General features: G+C 37.7%; 1 protein-coding gene across 13 annotated transcripts in view; it reads right to left on the reverse strand.

Annotated features, from left to right (window-relative positions):
• Positions 1-14894, reverse strand: part of SHTN1 (shootin 1) — a 123282-nt gene that overhangs the window by 72634 nt on the left and 35754 nt on the right. For 11 of the 13 annotated variants that reach the window (XM_024253044.3, XM_054521557.2, XM_024253047.3 and 8 more), the window contains 2 exon segments: positions 12918-12978; positions 4651-4745 (listed from right to left, as the gene is read on the reverse strand). In XM_024253044.3, the coding sequence (XP_024108812.3) occupies positions 4651-4745; positions 12918-12978 (156 nt within the window). 13 annotated transcript variants of the gene reach the window in all.

The raw sequence follows: 14894 nt of genomic DNA on the forward strand, positions 1-14894 counted from the left end.
CTGAATTTAATAATTGATATTGGAAACAAATGAACATAGTTCATTAGAAAGGTAACTACCTTTTCTCACTGTAAACCTGACACTAGAATAAGATATTTAGCATGGTACTGGTCTGACTTTGCTCTTTCATTTGTGATCATAATTAGGGTTCCTCAGGGTTTCTCACAGAGAAAGCCCAGCCCACTTCAATCTGGGAGATCTGATTTCTACCCCAATAATATGGAACCTAAAGTGGCATGGTCTGGAGCACGAGAGGTTTGTCTGACCTCTTTGGAGAATCAGGAAGAATCTCTAAGAAATGGCTATGAACTCTTCCATGGATTCTTCCTGGAAGACTGGCAGCTCTATTCAGGGAATCAGACACAACCCTTTATCCTCAGTCCCAGTCTCCAACTCTAGCTTCTGTCTCCACACATTACATTAGGAGATCAAGATAAAAGATGAGGCCCATAATTTCCCAACACCTCTTCCTTAAGATGGAAAATTCAGGTAAAAACTGTTGTGGGTTCTTTAAACCATGAATGCTACAGCATGGCACTCAAAGCTCAAGGACCCTGACTTGTCAATTCTCAAACTATCCCATCTTTTAGGAATGTCAGAAGAAAACATCAATTTAAGGAAACAGTGAAGACATTTAAGACTTAATTTCCAGTTCTGTATCCTAATATTTAAACCAATGGTTCTCAACTCTGTCCATCAGAATCTCTGGAGAGCTTTTTAAAAACCCCAACGCTTAGGCTCTATACCATACCCAAATCTCTGGCAGTGGAGCCCAGCATAGCCCTTTTTCAGTTTCCCAGGTGATTCTAACGTACATCAACACTAAGAATCACTGATGTAAAGAAATGCATTGCTTTAGTATACAACCCAGCTCTGCAATAAAATTCCATCTCTGCCTCTACAACTAACCTAATACTTATGTTTCAGTTTTCTCATCAGTAAACTAAGAATTAAGATAGTCTCTATCCCACAATATGATGATTAAATCAGACATTATATATAAAGTATTTAATATAGTAACTGCCACATAATAAAACTTCAGTGTTAGTTATTAATAGTAAGAAGAGGTTTAGTTTGTGTCTAATTATCCTTTGGAAATCATTTATCAGCTAGTTTTCTTCAATCAAAGTATTCATTTATGCATTTTCTCCTTCCTCCAGGATACTCAAGAAACTACTAGTTTCTGTCATCTAGTGCTTAATATATTACTTCTTAGACAACCACTACAATAATACCTTAGCAACGTCATAGCTAACACAGTTCTGCCCTCAAAGGGTTTAATGCCCCTACCAAACCAGGCACCAAAATCCACCAGTTTGTCTGCAATACAATTACTCTATTTAACAAAATCACCAGCTCAAGAAAAAAAAGCCAATCAGAAAATTTCATAATCCTTCTCTGAAACCCCATTTTCACATTTTGAAAGAAGAAATGTAAGATTTATATATATGAGGTTTTTTTTTTTTTTTTTTTTTTTTTGGAGATGGATTCTTGCTCTGTCACCCAGGTTAGAGTGCAATGGTATGATCATAGCTCATCACAGCCTTAAACTCTCAAACTCCTGAGCTCAAGTGACCCTCCCACCTTGTCCTTCCAAAGCACTGGGATTACAGGAGTGAGCCACTACACCCAACCTAGACATGAGGTCTTATGTGCATACTATTTGAACATTTTTGAGAATTCTGAATTCACAAATTTTGGCTAAGTAGTTTCATTGTAGCTATTCATCAAGCTATGGGTTAATGGCATGCTACTTGTTGTTTGGAACCCCTCTATGTCTAAGGCAAAAATATATCTTTTTACTTTTTTTTTTTTTTTGAGATGGAGTCTCTCTCTGTCACCAGGCTGGAGTAGAGCTGTGTGATCTCGGCTCACTGCAACCTCTGACTCCCTGGTTCAAGCGATTCTCCTGCCTCAGCCTCCCAAGTAACTGGGATTACAGGCACATGCCACCACGCCCAGCTAATTTTTGTATTTTTTAGTAGAGACAGGGTTTCACCATGTTTGCCAGGATGGTCTTGATCTCCTGACCTCTGGTGATCGGCCCGCCTCGGCCTCCCAAAGTGCTGGGATTACAGGCGTGAGCCACCGCGCCCAGCCAAAAATATATCTTTTATAACCCTACAGTAACAGAACCTACTGTTATATTCAAATGTAAATAGGGTTTTTATATTGTCCAGTTTAGTGGCTATTTAAAGGTACAAAACAAGCAAGTTTAATGGCTTTGGATCATATGACTTAAATAACTGGTCTACATTTATCAGTTTAATCTACACATTTTAGCAAAGCAAAGTATCCATACTTGCTTCTAAGAAAATATGAGGAACTGGGCGCAGTGGCTCATGCCTGTAATCCCAGCACTTTAGGAGGCTAAGGCAGGCAGATTACCTGAGGTCAGGAGTTTGAGACCAGCCTGGTCAACACAGTGAAACACCGTCTCTACTAAAAACACAGAAATTAACTGGGCATGGTGGCACATGCCTGTAATCCCAGCTACTCGGGAGACTGAGGCAGGAGAATCGCTTGAATCTGGGAGGTGGAGGTTGCAGTGAGCCAAGATGGCATCACTGCACTCCAGCCTGGACAACACAGCGGGACTCCATTTCAAAAAGAAAAAAAAGAAAATTACGAGGTCAAGCTGCATCATCAGAATTAAACATTCCATTTGTCATTAATTTGATGGCAAAAATTTAGAAAAATAAGAATTTATAGAAACTTTGCTCTCAGGAAAAAAAATGACAATTGATACTTAAATCAGAATGAAGTCACACATATAATGAAGTTTCCACATTTTGCATTCAAAGCAGTCTTTCACAACAAACAAGCACATTTATAGTATTTGATTTAATCCATTTTTTAAATTTTTGTTCTAGGCCCCATGAGTTCATACTATATCTTCAAAAATAAACTATATGTTCATTTTAAAAAAAGGTTTTTAAAGAACAGGCAACAAACAGTGTTAGGTAAGGATCTTATTATTAAGACTTAATTGTAAAAATGAGCTTAGAGATTAGGTAACACTGGTTCATAACGAGCAATGAATGTAAGTCACCAGGCAGCTTTTCTACATGCACATGCCTGGGCCACACATCTAGAGCCAGTGGATCTGGGGTATTATGATGAAGCCAACCATGGTCCATCCTGGCATTTACAGCAAGACAACTGTAGCTCAGAGAGGTGAGTTCTCTTGCCCAAAAACACCTATTAAATAAAAGGGGAGACAGAATAAAGTAATTTTTTAAAAGGGGCCATATGCAAATAAGTTATTAACTCCAGTCCTAACTCTAGTCCATCATGTCATTTCAGATGAGATACTACAGTCCAGAGAACAAAATTAACTTGTCCAAAATCACATATGCCCAAAATGACATAACCAGGAACAAAAACTGTATATACTGCCCCACAAACCAGTGCCTTCCATAAACTCTGCCAATCCTGAAAGGTAGCCAGTATCCTCACTCTGGATGTGCTATGACAACAGGAATACTTGTTAATAACAAGAAAAAATAGAGAGTGTATCCTTAGACACTAGAAGATTCAGAGCAGCTAGCAGGCTCCAAATGTACTTTTTCTCTACTTATTCCAAAAAAAGAAATTCAAAAAATGAAAACAGAATTCACACAACATTACGGACTAGTGAACTCTAGGAACATGCCACAGAGTAAAAATGATGTGAGAATACCCATGTTATCATTTTTTAAAAAGTGTTTTTAAAGTGTATTGCTATGTATTCTTCGGATGAATAACAGGAGAGAAGTTACATACCCAAATTTATATTCTTAGTTAGGTAGTGATTAAATATCTTATGAATTATAATGTAGTGTTGTTATGCAAACAATTAAGCAGATACCTCTAGCAAGCACAGTGTTAATGCATACAAATCATATTTATTTATGTATTTATTGGGAGTAGGATTTCAGTCACATCCAAAGAAACTTTCGGAGGTGGGTGATGGAGGGGAGGGAAAAGAAACACAACCAGTATTACTAATGAAATTTGGTTGAAAATTGCTGTAATCCACTTTCTGATGAAGTGGTTCAGATGCATTTTACCCAACCCAAAATACATAAGACAGAGATAAAAAAACATTCTTTAATAATAATGTACTTCTGATGAGATAGAATGTAGAAAATTACACACTTGGTAAATTCATCAGCAAGAGGCAATCAGTGGAACACTGGAGGTCACCTTTAGCATGCCCTCGCTTTGCTTTCATAAATAATCACCTGAAATGCACGGCTTCAGGGTGACTTGTTCATCTGATTCAAATATGAGACATTCACTGCTCTTTTATGTCACACCAGGTTAGTTTTAAACTTGGTTAGCATTTTAACCAAATGCATGGACATTTGCAAAGTCTCCTTTAACACTACTCTGGGACCATTTTTTCCACATTTTCACAGGCAAAAAGCACAAATGCTGAAATACTCACATACAAATGCTCCTTTTACAATTGGAGTAACCTTTGCATTAAGGCGAATATTTACATAATCATATTCCAGGATTCTGAGGCCTTTTAACATTTCCCTCATCATCAGAGTAGATAATCGATTAGAGAAGTAGAAAAGCAAAACCGGATAGAAGCCACTGCTTAGAAAAGCAAGTTGAAATTTAAAAACTCAGGTAAAATTCCTTCATTTGAAGTCTCACCTTTGTTGCCAAAGCTTCAGCACTTTCTCGACAAGTCTTCTCTATTTCAAGATGGTTCTGCATGAAATTAACTTCCTCTATGACCATGTGAGAAACTAGGAATGAGGGGGAAAAAAAATCTCAGCATTCAAAGATTAGTCAGCTATTCCAGGAGCCCACGCATCGTCCCATGATTAAGAATACTTCAATTCTTTGGCTAGCTAGACCTTTAGCTATCATTGAAAAAAGGTTTTTGAGAAGCTGCCCTGATTAAATCTGAGCTAATATTTGAATGTAGAAAGAAACAAGAACACAACAAAAAACATTCATTTCACATACATACATTTTATTATGTACATTTTAAGAGAGCTATTTAGATTTTTTTACATGTCTATTTTCTATGCAACTATATATGTATCCATAGACATATCTGTTAATTTAAACAAAAGAATATTTCATAAATAAAGAGGAGTGACAGCACGACTTCTTTTTCTTAGCAAGGTATAACACATGGCTCTAATAAGAAAAATTAACAAAAAATAAAAGAAAAATAAATCTTAAATTGATCTTATGACTGGAATAGTGATGTGGTGACTTGGCTAAGTACTGCAACATTTGTCTCTATTAGCTACAAAGTAGTTACTGCTATTTCGTAAGTAACTCTCAGGCAGAAAAGTGTAGCAGTAAGATTTATGTACTATATGGTTATAAAGCAGATGCTAATAAATTACTTCCTGAATCACAGGCTATCAGAAGCATTAGAAAAAAATAAAATTTTACTTGATATGTTACCAATGCTTGAAAAATAGTATTTTTCAGATTTTTTGATAGCTGGTGCATGTAAATTGAGATTTACAGGTACAAAGTGATTTAGAACTTGAGTTATATTTTGAAGATCAAGAAAGAAAAATGCCAATTCCTTCCACCCATATTTCTAGTTAAATGAAAATGCTCAGAATCTCAACCCTACATGTAGACATTACTTATTGCTATTTGTTTGGCTTAAAAAAAAAAAAATTAAAGGACACCCAAATGTGAAACCCAACAAAGTTAGGCAAAAAGCACTGGGCTCACATAACACAAAGAGAGATTACTTTTGCTTCATTTAAGCTTAATTAACCTGCAATTATGATTAAACTCAGGGGAAAAAATTTCTCTCCAAATTAAATACAAAAATGTATTACTTCCTAAGTCTGTCCAAAGTTCTTATTATGTTAATATTCAAATTCATAAAGCAGCACTAAATGGCCAGAAACATCTCTAACCTTGACATTTTTTCAGGGGTAATAATAATCTGCAGCAAATGCAGGCCAACCAAAAACCACTTAACTAATTAGTAGTTGCAGTCACCGAGAAAAACATGAATCAACACTGTTATTACAAGTGGCACATTTGAGTGGCATCTAATTATGACTTGATGAGCACGATACTTGCATTATCAACATTACTACTGCATCCCATCAGGGCCTAAAAGCTGCTGATGGCATTGACTTCGAGAAACTCCCACTCAATGGTACAGCAGCACCCAACAATCGGCTTGGCAGGGGCCCCCCTCACTAAATGACACGTTAAGCGTAATTACTGGTAGACATTGTAAATAAACAGGATTGGAAGTGAAAATTGTACCAAGTGCATAAGACACAATCTGACACATTGGAAGTGGCAGCCTTAATTGAGAGTTTCTTTGACTGCTCAAGATCATTTCAACTGCATTTCTCAGAGGACAGTGATTATAACTGTGGAGACAGACGGCATAATGGTATCAGCACTGCTGACAGAGCAGTGAATTAAATTGTATCTGCTGTTGTGTGAAAGCCTTGATGAGAGGTACAGATGCCTTAGTGGTCTTATCATTATAACACAATGGTCATGTTGTCATCAACCTTTCTGGCTCCAATTGAAAAGAAATGATTGTGTGTTGAAGCTCCCCCCACCCCTTCCACATCACCCCCCTTCTTCTCTTCTATCTCTTGTTCTGAATAGAACCAATTTTCAGAGAGCTATGAAATCACGCAATAGGTCCTAAAATGCAGCTGCTTGGCATACAAACGGGTCCCCATTAAACTGGAATCACACACAATATGTGTTTATGCCAGAAGAACAAATAGAAGCTGAACACAGGCCAAGTTTATTCACACACACAAAGCCCATGTAGCTCTTCATCAATATAATTGCCTTTTATATTGTAGTTTAAATAATAGGCTCTATTATTTCCTTAAAATCCTAATATTCCTGGCATTTTATCACTATGTTTACAAGGTAGGTTCTTCAAAAATGTGAAGGAAAGAGAAAAGAAACCTATACAATTTTTACAACATCAAATATTACTTTGAATTTTTAGCCTTAACTACTTGACATCTTCTGCCACAATCTGGTATTTCCACTATCATAACAAAAACATAAACACTCTGCATTTTTCATAGGAATCTTACTTTTTATTCAATAACGTTCTTGCTCTTGAAAGAGTAAGAAAATTCATTCCACAGTAGTGAGGTTTAGGCCTAGCAAACAGGAAACAAAACAAAACAAAACAAAAAAACATTTATTTTCTAAACATTTTGTAAAAAGGTGCCCTGTGATTTAACTTGATAAATGTAGCTGGGTAGTCCTTGCTCACATTTTCTCCAGTTCTGATTTGGTACACTCCATCTGGTGGGGTTTTTATTTCTTCTCAAAGAGAGAACAGTAGACATTTTTTTAAATTGCGCATTAATTTTTAGTTTAAGAAATTCTTCCAGTGCTAAATTGGTAGCATAACAACCTACTTACCAATGTTCTAGGTTCATAAGGGAAGACTATATTTCAAAGGGTGATTATATCTTTAAAAAGCATGACCCCATTTCCAAAACCAAGTCAAGTCACATGACGCAAAACAGAAATATTTTTAATATGTAAATTTATTTGCACATTTCAAAGAATGAAAGTTTTTTAAACATTTAGCTATTCATGTAATAATTTGCCCTATGGTTCTGAATTGGGCTTGTCTCAGGACATCCACAATCCATGGCCACTGTACCTGTCATATTTGCATATTTGGATGACATGAGGTTTAAAAAAGAAAAAAGATGAACTTTTAATAAAGTGCCCGTAATACTGCAGTTATGTTAAAAAGAAAAGAATCCGAATCTTTTAGAAATATATACTGAACTATTTCCAGGCAGTAAACAGTAAAATGATATGATGACTGGAATTAGTTCCAAAGCAATCCAAGGTCAGTGACAGTGGGTGTATGGGTGTACAGTTGGAAGACTGGCTGTGAGTTGGCAACTGTTGCAGCCAGAAAACTGGAACATGGGGGTTCGTTACATTATTTTCCCGCCTTTGCATAACTTTGAAATTTTTCATAATAAAAAAATTTCAATGACCCTGAGAACTTAGAAGTATAACATAAAAGTACATCAACTATTGTTTCTATTAGTCTACTTGAATTAGCGAAGTTTGTCTCTCTTCAAGCAAAGTTTGTCTCTCTTCAACTATGACTTCAAAGCAGTCTTACATAAATGGCAGTGTAGTACACATCACATTGTAGGGTAACTGTTTTGTTTTGTTTCTTTTTTACTTGTTTTTATCTTCTACTCACTATGAACATTAGAGCAGGGATTTTGTTTTACACGTCTGATTCTCTTGCACCTAGCACAATGCTACATGCAAAGTAGGTGCTTGTGTTAGTGTCTATTTGAAGGACTGAAGGCCTAAGCTCATCTGTGAACAGCCTTTTATGAGAATGTTCTCTGTAGTATAGAATTGCTTAGGAAACAACTACCATCACCATTTGTTGAGCCTATGTGTCCAGCCTCGTGCTAAACTCTTTACATGTGTTCCCTCCCTCACGAAGCCTCACAACAATCCTATAACGTAGGGATCATCACAGCAATTTTATATTTGAGAACACGGAGGCCCAGAGAAGTTAAATAACATATTCCAAATCACAGAGTTCTAACTGGTAAAGGCCAGCTAAAACCATTTCCAGGTGACTCTACTTTTCTATAGTCCTTTCTAATTCATTATACAAGGTGTCACCACCAATGATGTTGCTTCTAGAGCAAATCTCCTCTCCCAGCTCCAACTCCCAGCGATATTTAGATGTAGAATATCTCTAAAGCATATGTGGTGAACATATCACAAATTCTTCTTCAACATCAGACTACTTTAAAAGTTTTCCATGTGGTAAGGAAAGAGCCATGGAAGTTGGCACATATGTAGGAAAATCGGTGTGTCCTTAAAACAGATTAATGGATCTAACATTGTGGCTGAAAAAGACATGAAAGGGGCTGGGCGCGGTGGCTCATGCCTGTAATCCCAGCACTTTGGAAGGCTGAGGCAGGCAGATCACCTGAGGTCGGGAGTTCGAGACCAGTCTGGCCAACATGGTGAAACCCTGTCTATACTAAAAATACAAAGTTAGCTGCCTGTAATCCCAACTACTTGGGAGGCTGAGGCAGGAGAATCAGTTGAACCCAGGAGGCGGAGGTTGCAGTGGGCCAAGAATACGCCATTGTACTCCAGCCTGGGCAAAAAGAGCAAAACTCCATCTCGAAAATAAATAAATAAATAAATTAATTAATTAATTAATTAAAAAAGATATGAAAGATCTTTAGTTACTTCTTTCACAGGAATCTGGTCTAGGGAATGCAGCTTTGCTATGTGGTGGTGTTCTTTGTGTGTAGGAGGAAGGCTCAGAGAGAGCTGGCAGAGGATCAAAAATGACATGGACACATGGATAAAAACATTTATCCTGGGAAAAGTATGCTACGCTAGGGAGAGTAGAGCCCTATGGCCAAACAAAGCTTTTCCTAACCCTTATTCAGCTGTTTCCTAGGCCTAGGCCGGGTGTGGTGGCTCACGCCTGTAATCCCAGCACTTTGAGAGGCTGAGGCAACAGGATCACTTGAGATCAAGAGTTCAAGACCAAACTGGCCGACACCGTGAAAGCCCATCTCTACTAAAAATAGAAAAAATAGCCAGGCATGAGGGCACATACCTGTAATCCAAGCTACTTGGGAGAGTTAGGCACAAGAATTGCTTGAATCCAAGAGGCGGAGGTCGCAGTGAGCAGAGATCACGCCACTGCACTCCAGTCTGGGCAATAGAATGAGACTCCGTCTCAAAAAAACAAACAAAAAAAAAGACGTAGGCCTAGTACATAAACGTAGGCCTAGGAGGTAAACATTTCAGGGATTTCAGATTTCAACTCAGCCCCAAAAGAAACTTTCCTCCACCACTGTCCAAATGTGGAGTCTGATGTCGAAGAACTAACTCCCTAAAGGTAAATGATACTAACTCTTAATACTGAAGGGCAAACAGGCATTGGATATTTTAGTTGATGAGATGGTGGTAGTAGCAACTAATATTTATTGAGGACTTACTATATGCCAGGTACGGTGTTAGGCATTTTTTATACAGATTATCTTTTTTTACCCTCAAATGGTCTATGAAGCAAGGTCATTTATACCAATTTTATTAATGCAGAAATGGATTTACACAAACTAATGCTCTTCACTGGTGATAAAAATACTGCCTATTCCCTTCCAAATCTGAAATTCTACCCTCTGCTCAAAAGCCATGAATTATTTATCCCAGATACGGTTTTCGGACAAATAAAGTTTTCTTAGTCCTCATTTTTTTTTGTTTTTTGGGTTTTTTTTTGAGATGGAGTCTCACTCTGGCACCAGTCTGGAGTGCAATGGCAAGATCTTGGCTTACTGCAACCTCTGCCTCCCGGGTTCAAGTGATTCTCCGGCCTCAGCCTCCAAAGTAGCTAGGACTACAGGCGCCCGCCACCACGCCTGGCTAATTTTTTGTATTTTTAGTAGAGACGGGGTTTCACCGTGTTAGCCAGGATGGTCTTGATCTCCCTGACCTCATGATCCACCCACCTCGGCCTCCCAAAGTGCTGGGATTATAGGCGTGAGCCACTGCGCCCGGCCAAGTCCTTGTTTTCTCCCCTTTTGAGACTGAGTAAAGAGTTGGCACTCTGTTGTTCTGTGAGTTACCAAGAGAGTAAGAAAAAAAGAATTAGTACTCTGTTTTCCTAACATCCAAACCTTAAATTAATTAAAGACACTTAGTAAAGGTAAAAACTAAATGCATACAACCATACAGATTGTTGTACTAATCTTCCAATCAATCCTCTCAGGCTTTGAGTTGCTCGTAAGGAAAAATGTAAATTTTTTAAACTATCAAAGGTATTCAGAGGAAGAGACAAAAAGGGAAAAGGGAAATGGCAGATGAAAGCAGAATTTAAATGTTACTTCGAAGGTTGATTTTGGGGAATGTTGCTTCTGGTTTTGCATAATGCAGGAGGCCAAGTCCCTACTGCCTACCTAGACCAAAATATTTTACAAGCCCTAGACCAAATATTTTATAAGCCAACCATAAGGAACTTGAACTATTCCCACTTCGCACCAATCCATTATCAATAATGCAAGCATATTAACTGGTAACAATGCCAATGGTATAACTCTTTAAGAATAAGTACATTCCATAAGTTAAAAAGTACCATATAATTGGAATTCATACATTTGCAAATAAGAGGTGTTTCTAGCATAGCATATTGGCCTCCAAAGACAGGTAATATCAACAAGATTCCCCTTGGATGTTCTCTGTTACAACCAGACACTGAAATAAACTTGCTCTTGAAATTTAACCATAATGCTGCATTTGTATGGCTGTTTTACCTAGAATAAAATGTTCTGTTGTGTAGTTACCAAATCAACTCTTTATAAATAATCAAATACCCTGACTGACAGAGCATCTGCAGAATGATGGAGAAAGGCCTTGCTTCCAAGGGAGGGGGTCACTTTCCCTGCCATGGTCTGACCCTTTGCCTATGACATATTTCCATCTGATCCCTCTGGGTCTGATCAGCTATGTTGTCTTAGGAGATAAATAACAGATTTACATTACATTAAAAAAAAGTAGCAAAAATTTGGAAAGTACAGCTTTTGTGGGAATGTAACTTTCTTCAGTGAGAGGGCTATTTCAAACATTCACAGTCTTAAAATGTTTAAGTTCTATGAAGCTATCATTCCTTTTCTCTATTTTTGAACCACTTTATTAAGGTATAAGTGACATGTAAAAAGCCATACATATTTCATGTATACAACATGATGAGTTTGGGGGATTATTATACACCTGTGAAACCATCACCACCATCAAGGCTGCAGACATATCCATCGCCTCCCAAAGTTTCCTTCTGCCCTCTTTATTTACTTATTTTCTTTTGTAGTAACAACACCTAACATAAGATCTACCCTCTTAGTAAATTTTAAGTATACAACACAGTATTATTAGCTACAGGCACAATGCTCTATAGTGGATCTCCAGTGTAATTCCTTTTATATGAATTAACCTCAGGAACTATTTAGATTACTGTAAAGATGTTAAGTGTCAGAATACCTGCCATCACATTATTTATAATAGCTAAAAACCAGGAATAATCTGTCAGTGAAAGAATAATTAAATACATTATGGTACTATCCTATAATGGAATACTATGGACAACAATTAAAACTGATGTACAGGCTGGGCGCAGTGGCTCCCGCCTGTAATTACAGCACTTCGGGAGGCCGAGGCAGGAGGATCACAAGGTCAAGAGATCAGGACCATCCTGGCCAATATGGTGAAACCCCGTCTCTACTAAAAATACAAAAATTAGCTGGGCAGGGTGGTGTGCGCTTGTAGTTCCAGCTACTCGGGAGGCTGAGGCAGGAGAACTGCTTAAACCCAGGAGGTGGAGGTTGCAGTGAGCCAAGATCTTGCTACTACACTCCAGCCTAGTGACTGAGTGAGACTCCATCTCAAAAAAACAAACGAAAACAAAAACAAAAACAAAAAACTGATGTACATCTGTACTGACATGCAAATACGACCATGAGTACTGTTTACTGAAAAAAGCAGACTGCAAAACTGAATTCAAAACACGATTACATTTTTTACTACACAAATAAAAGACCAAAAAGGACAGACTATAAAGTACTAGCATTGGCCTTTTTCAAGGAGCCAACAACCCATTTTTGTTCTCCTTTAACTTTTCTGCATAGTTAAACTGTTTTATAACAAGTACAGGTTTTTCTAATACCCTTGATGAAACAATGATGCTTATTCCATTTCTTTAAAGCTTAAAGTGATGCATGGGCATGTTTGGACAAATAGAAAGAAGTCTTGCTTCCTTGATTGTATGACCAGGACATTAGCAACTAAATAGGGTATATGTCTACTCACATAATCCCCAATATTCCCCAATATGCTATATGTGTTATAATAATTCCACTGAAATGCTTACGTACTTTTCTGAAATTCTTCCAGTTTTTTAACGGCTTCATCTCGTTCTTGCCTAATTTTGTCACACTGAAATGAGAGAAGTAAACAAATGTTAAACTTCAATCATAAATTTTAAGTTTGAAAACGCAAGCAAGAGCAAACTTATAAACAACAGCAATTTTCTGAAAACAAAACAAAATTTAAAACCTTTGAAAACCATCAATGGTCATATATGAACTTGCACTGCTCAGCCAGCACGGTGTTTGTGCCATTTGTATCTGGCCAATTTTCTCAGACCTTCTAAGATATAAGTCACCTTCCTGCTCATTATCTCCTCAGTAATAGCCCAATTTAACATCCTTGAGTTAAAATATATTCATTCTTTAAGAGAATGTTTGTACCTCTTTTTATGTTTGGCTAATGCTGTACGTAGTCACTCACGTACAGGTCTGATTCCAAACAGCTTCAACTATCCAGAACATTGGTGCATACTTGGGAGGGAATGGAAGGACTACCGCAGGCCAGGCGTGGTGGCTCACGCCTGTAATCCCAGCACTTTGGGAGGCCGAGGCAGGCAGATCACGAGGTCAGGAGTACGAGACCAGCCTGGCCAGAGACCAGCTTGGCCAACATGGTGAAACGCCATCTCTACTAAAAATACAAAAATTAGCCAGGCGTGGTGGCGCACACCTGTAATCCCAGCTACTTGGGAGGCTGAGGCAGGAGAATTGCTTCAACCCTGGGAGGTGGAAGTTGCACTGAGCTGAGATCACACCATTGCACTCCAGCCTGGGCGACAGAGTGAGACTCTGACTCAAAAAAAAGACTACTGCATGAGGGCAAAAGGCAGCCACACGGCACACCCTCTCACCCAAGAAAAAGTGATCCATGTGTCCTCAGAATTCTGAATAGAGGAAGGTACCAAATTAAAAGGAGAGAAGATAAAATATTCCATACTAAGCACATATCATTTATATAAACCGATTTTTAATTTAAAAAGGTGGGAGAACTCACTGAAAAGATTTTGGGAGGCAAGACCATAAAAGGCAAAAATAACTATTAGAGCATAAGGACCTTTTAGGGTATCTGGTATAGAAACAAGTATCTCCTGTATTGATAGGCCCTGGAGGCATTAATGAATTTTTTTTAAAAAACCTAATGTTTATTATTATAAGGACTGAATTCAGTATATCTTGAATTTCATAAAACAGGGATATATAACAAGATATTCACCACAAGTAGCTAAAACATTAAAAAGTAATTTCTAGCTATTAGAGTAGTAATTTAAAATGTATTATCTTGGGAATACCCTATTCACTAAGAGTGTCATATGAATAAAGCACAATTTTAAATTATATTTGATTGTTAATCTGCCAGATAAATATATAGGAATTTCATCCCTTTGGATGTTCTTAATTCCAATTTTCAAGAGCTAAAAAATTATGATGTCACATAATGTGAAAAATCCAATAAAAACAATGAGATAGTCTCACCTATCGGACTGGCAAAAACTGAAAAAATCTGATACCGGGAGACAGGAAATCTCATAGACCACTGATGGATGTGTCAATTGGTATAATTACTTTGGAAATAAACTTCTATCAAAATTGAATACATACTTCCCTATGACTCAGCAATTCTACTTCTAGGTGTATATACCCAGAAAATCTCTAGTAATGTATAACATATACAAAAATATTCCACATTTTTAATAATAATACATCATGGTATGTTCATATACTACACTACAGAGCAGTAAAAATGAATAAAGCCATATATATCAACATAAACATTAAAAACCATCATGTTGGCCAGGCACGGTGGCTCAAGCCTGTAATCCCAGCACTTTGGGAGGTCAAGGCAGGCGGATCATGAGGTCAAGAGATCGAGATCATCCTTGCCAACATGGTGAAACCCCATCTCCACTAAAAATACAAAAATTAGCTGGGCGCGGTGGCACACGCCTGTACTCCCACCTTCTCGGGAGGCTGAGGCAGGAGAAT

The sequence above is a fragment of the Pongo abelii genome, chromosome 8 (genome assembly GCF_028885655.2).
Source record: "Pongo abelii isolate AG06213 chromosome 8, NHGRI_mPonAbe1-v2.0_pri, whole genome shotgun sequence".
Taxonomy (NCBI): domain Eukaryota; kingdom Metazoa; phylum Chordata; class Mammalia; order Primates; family Hominidae; genus Pongo; species Pongo abelii.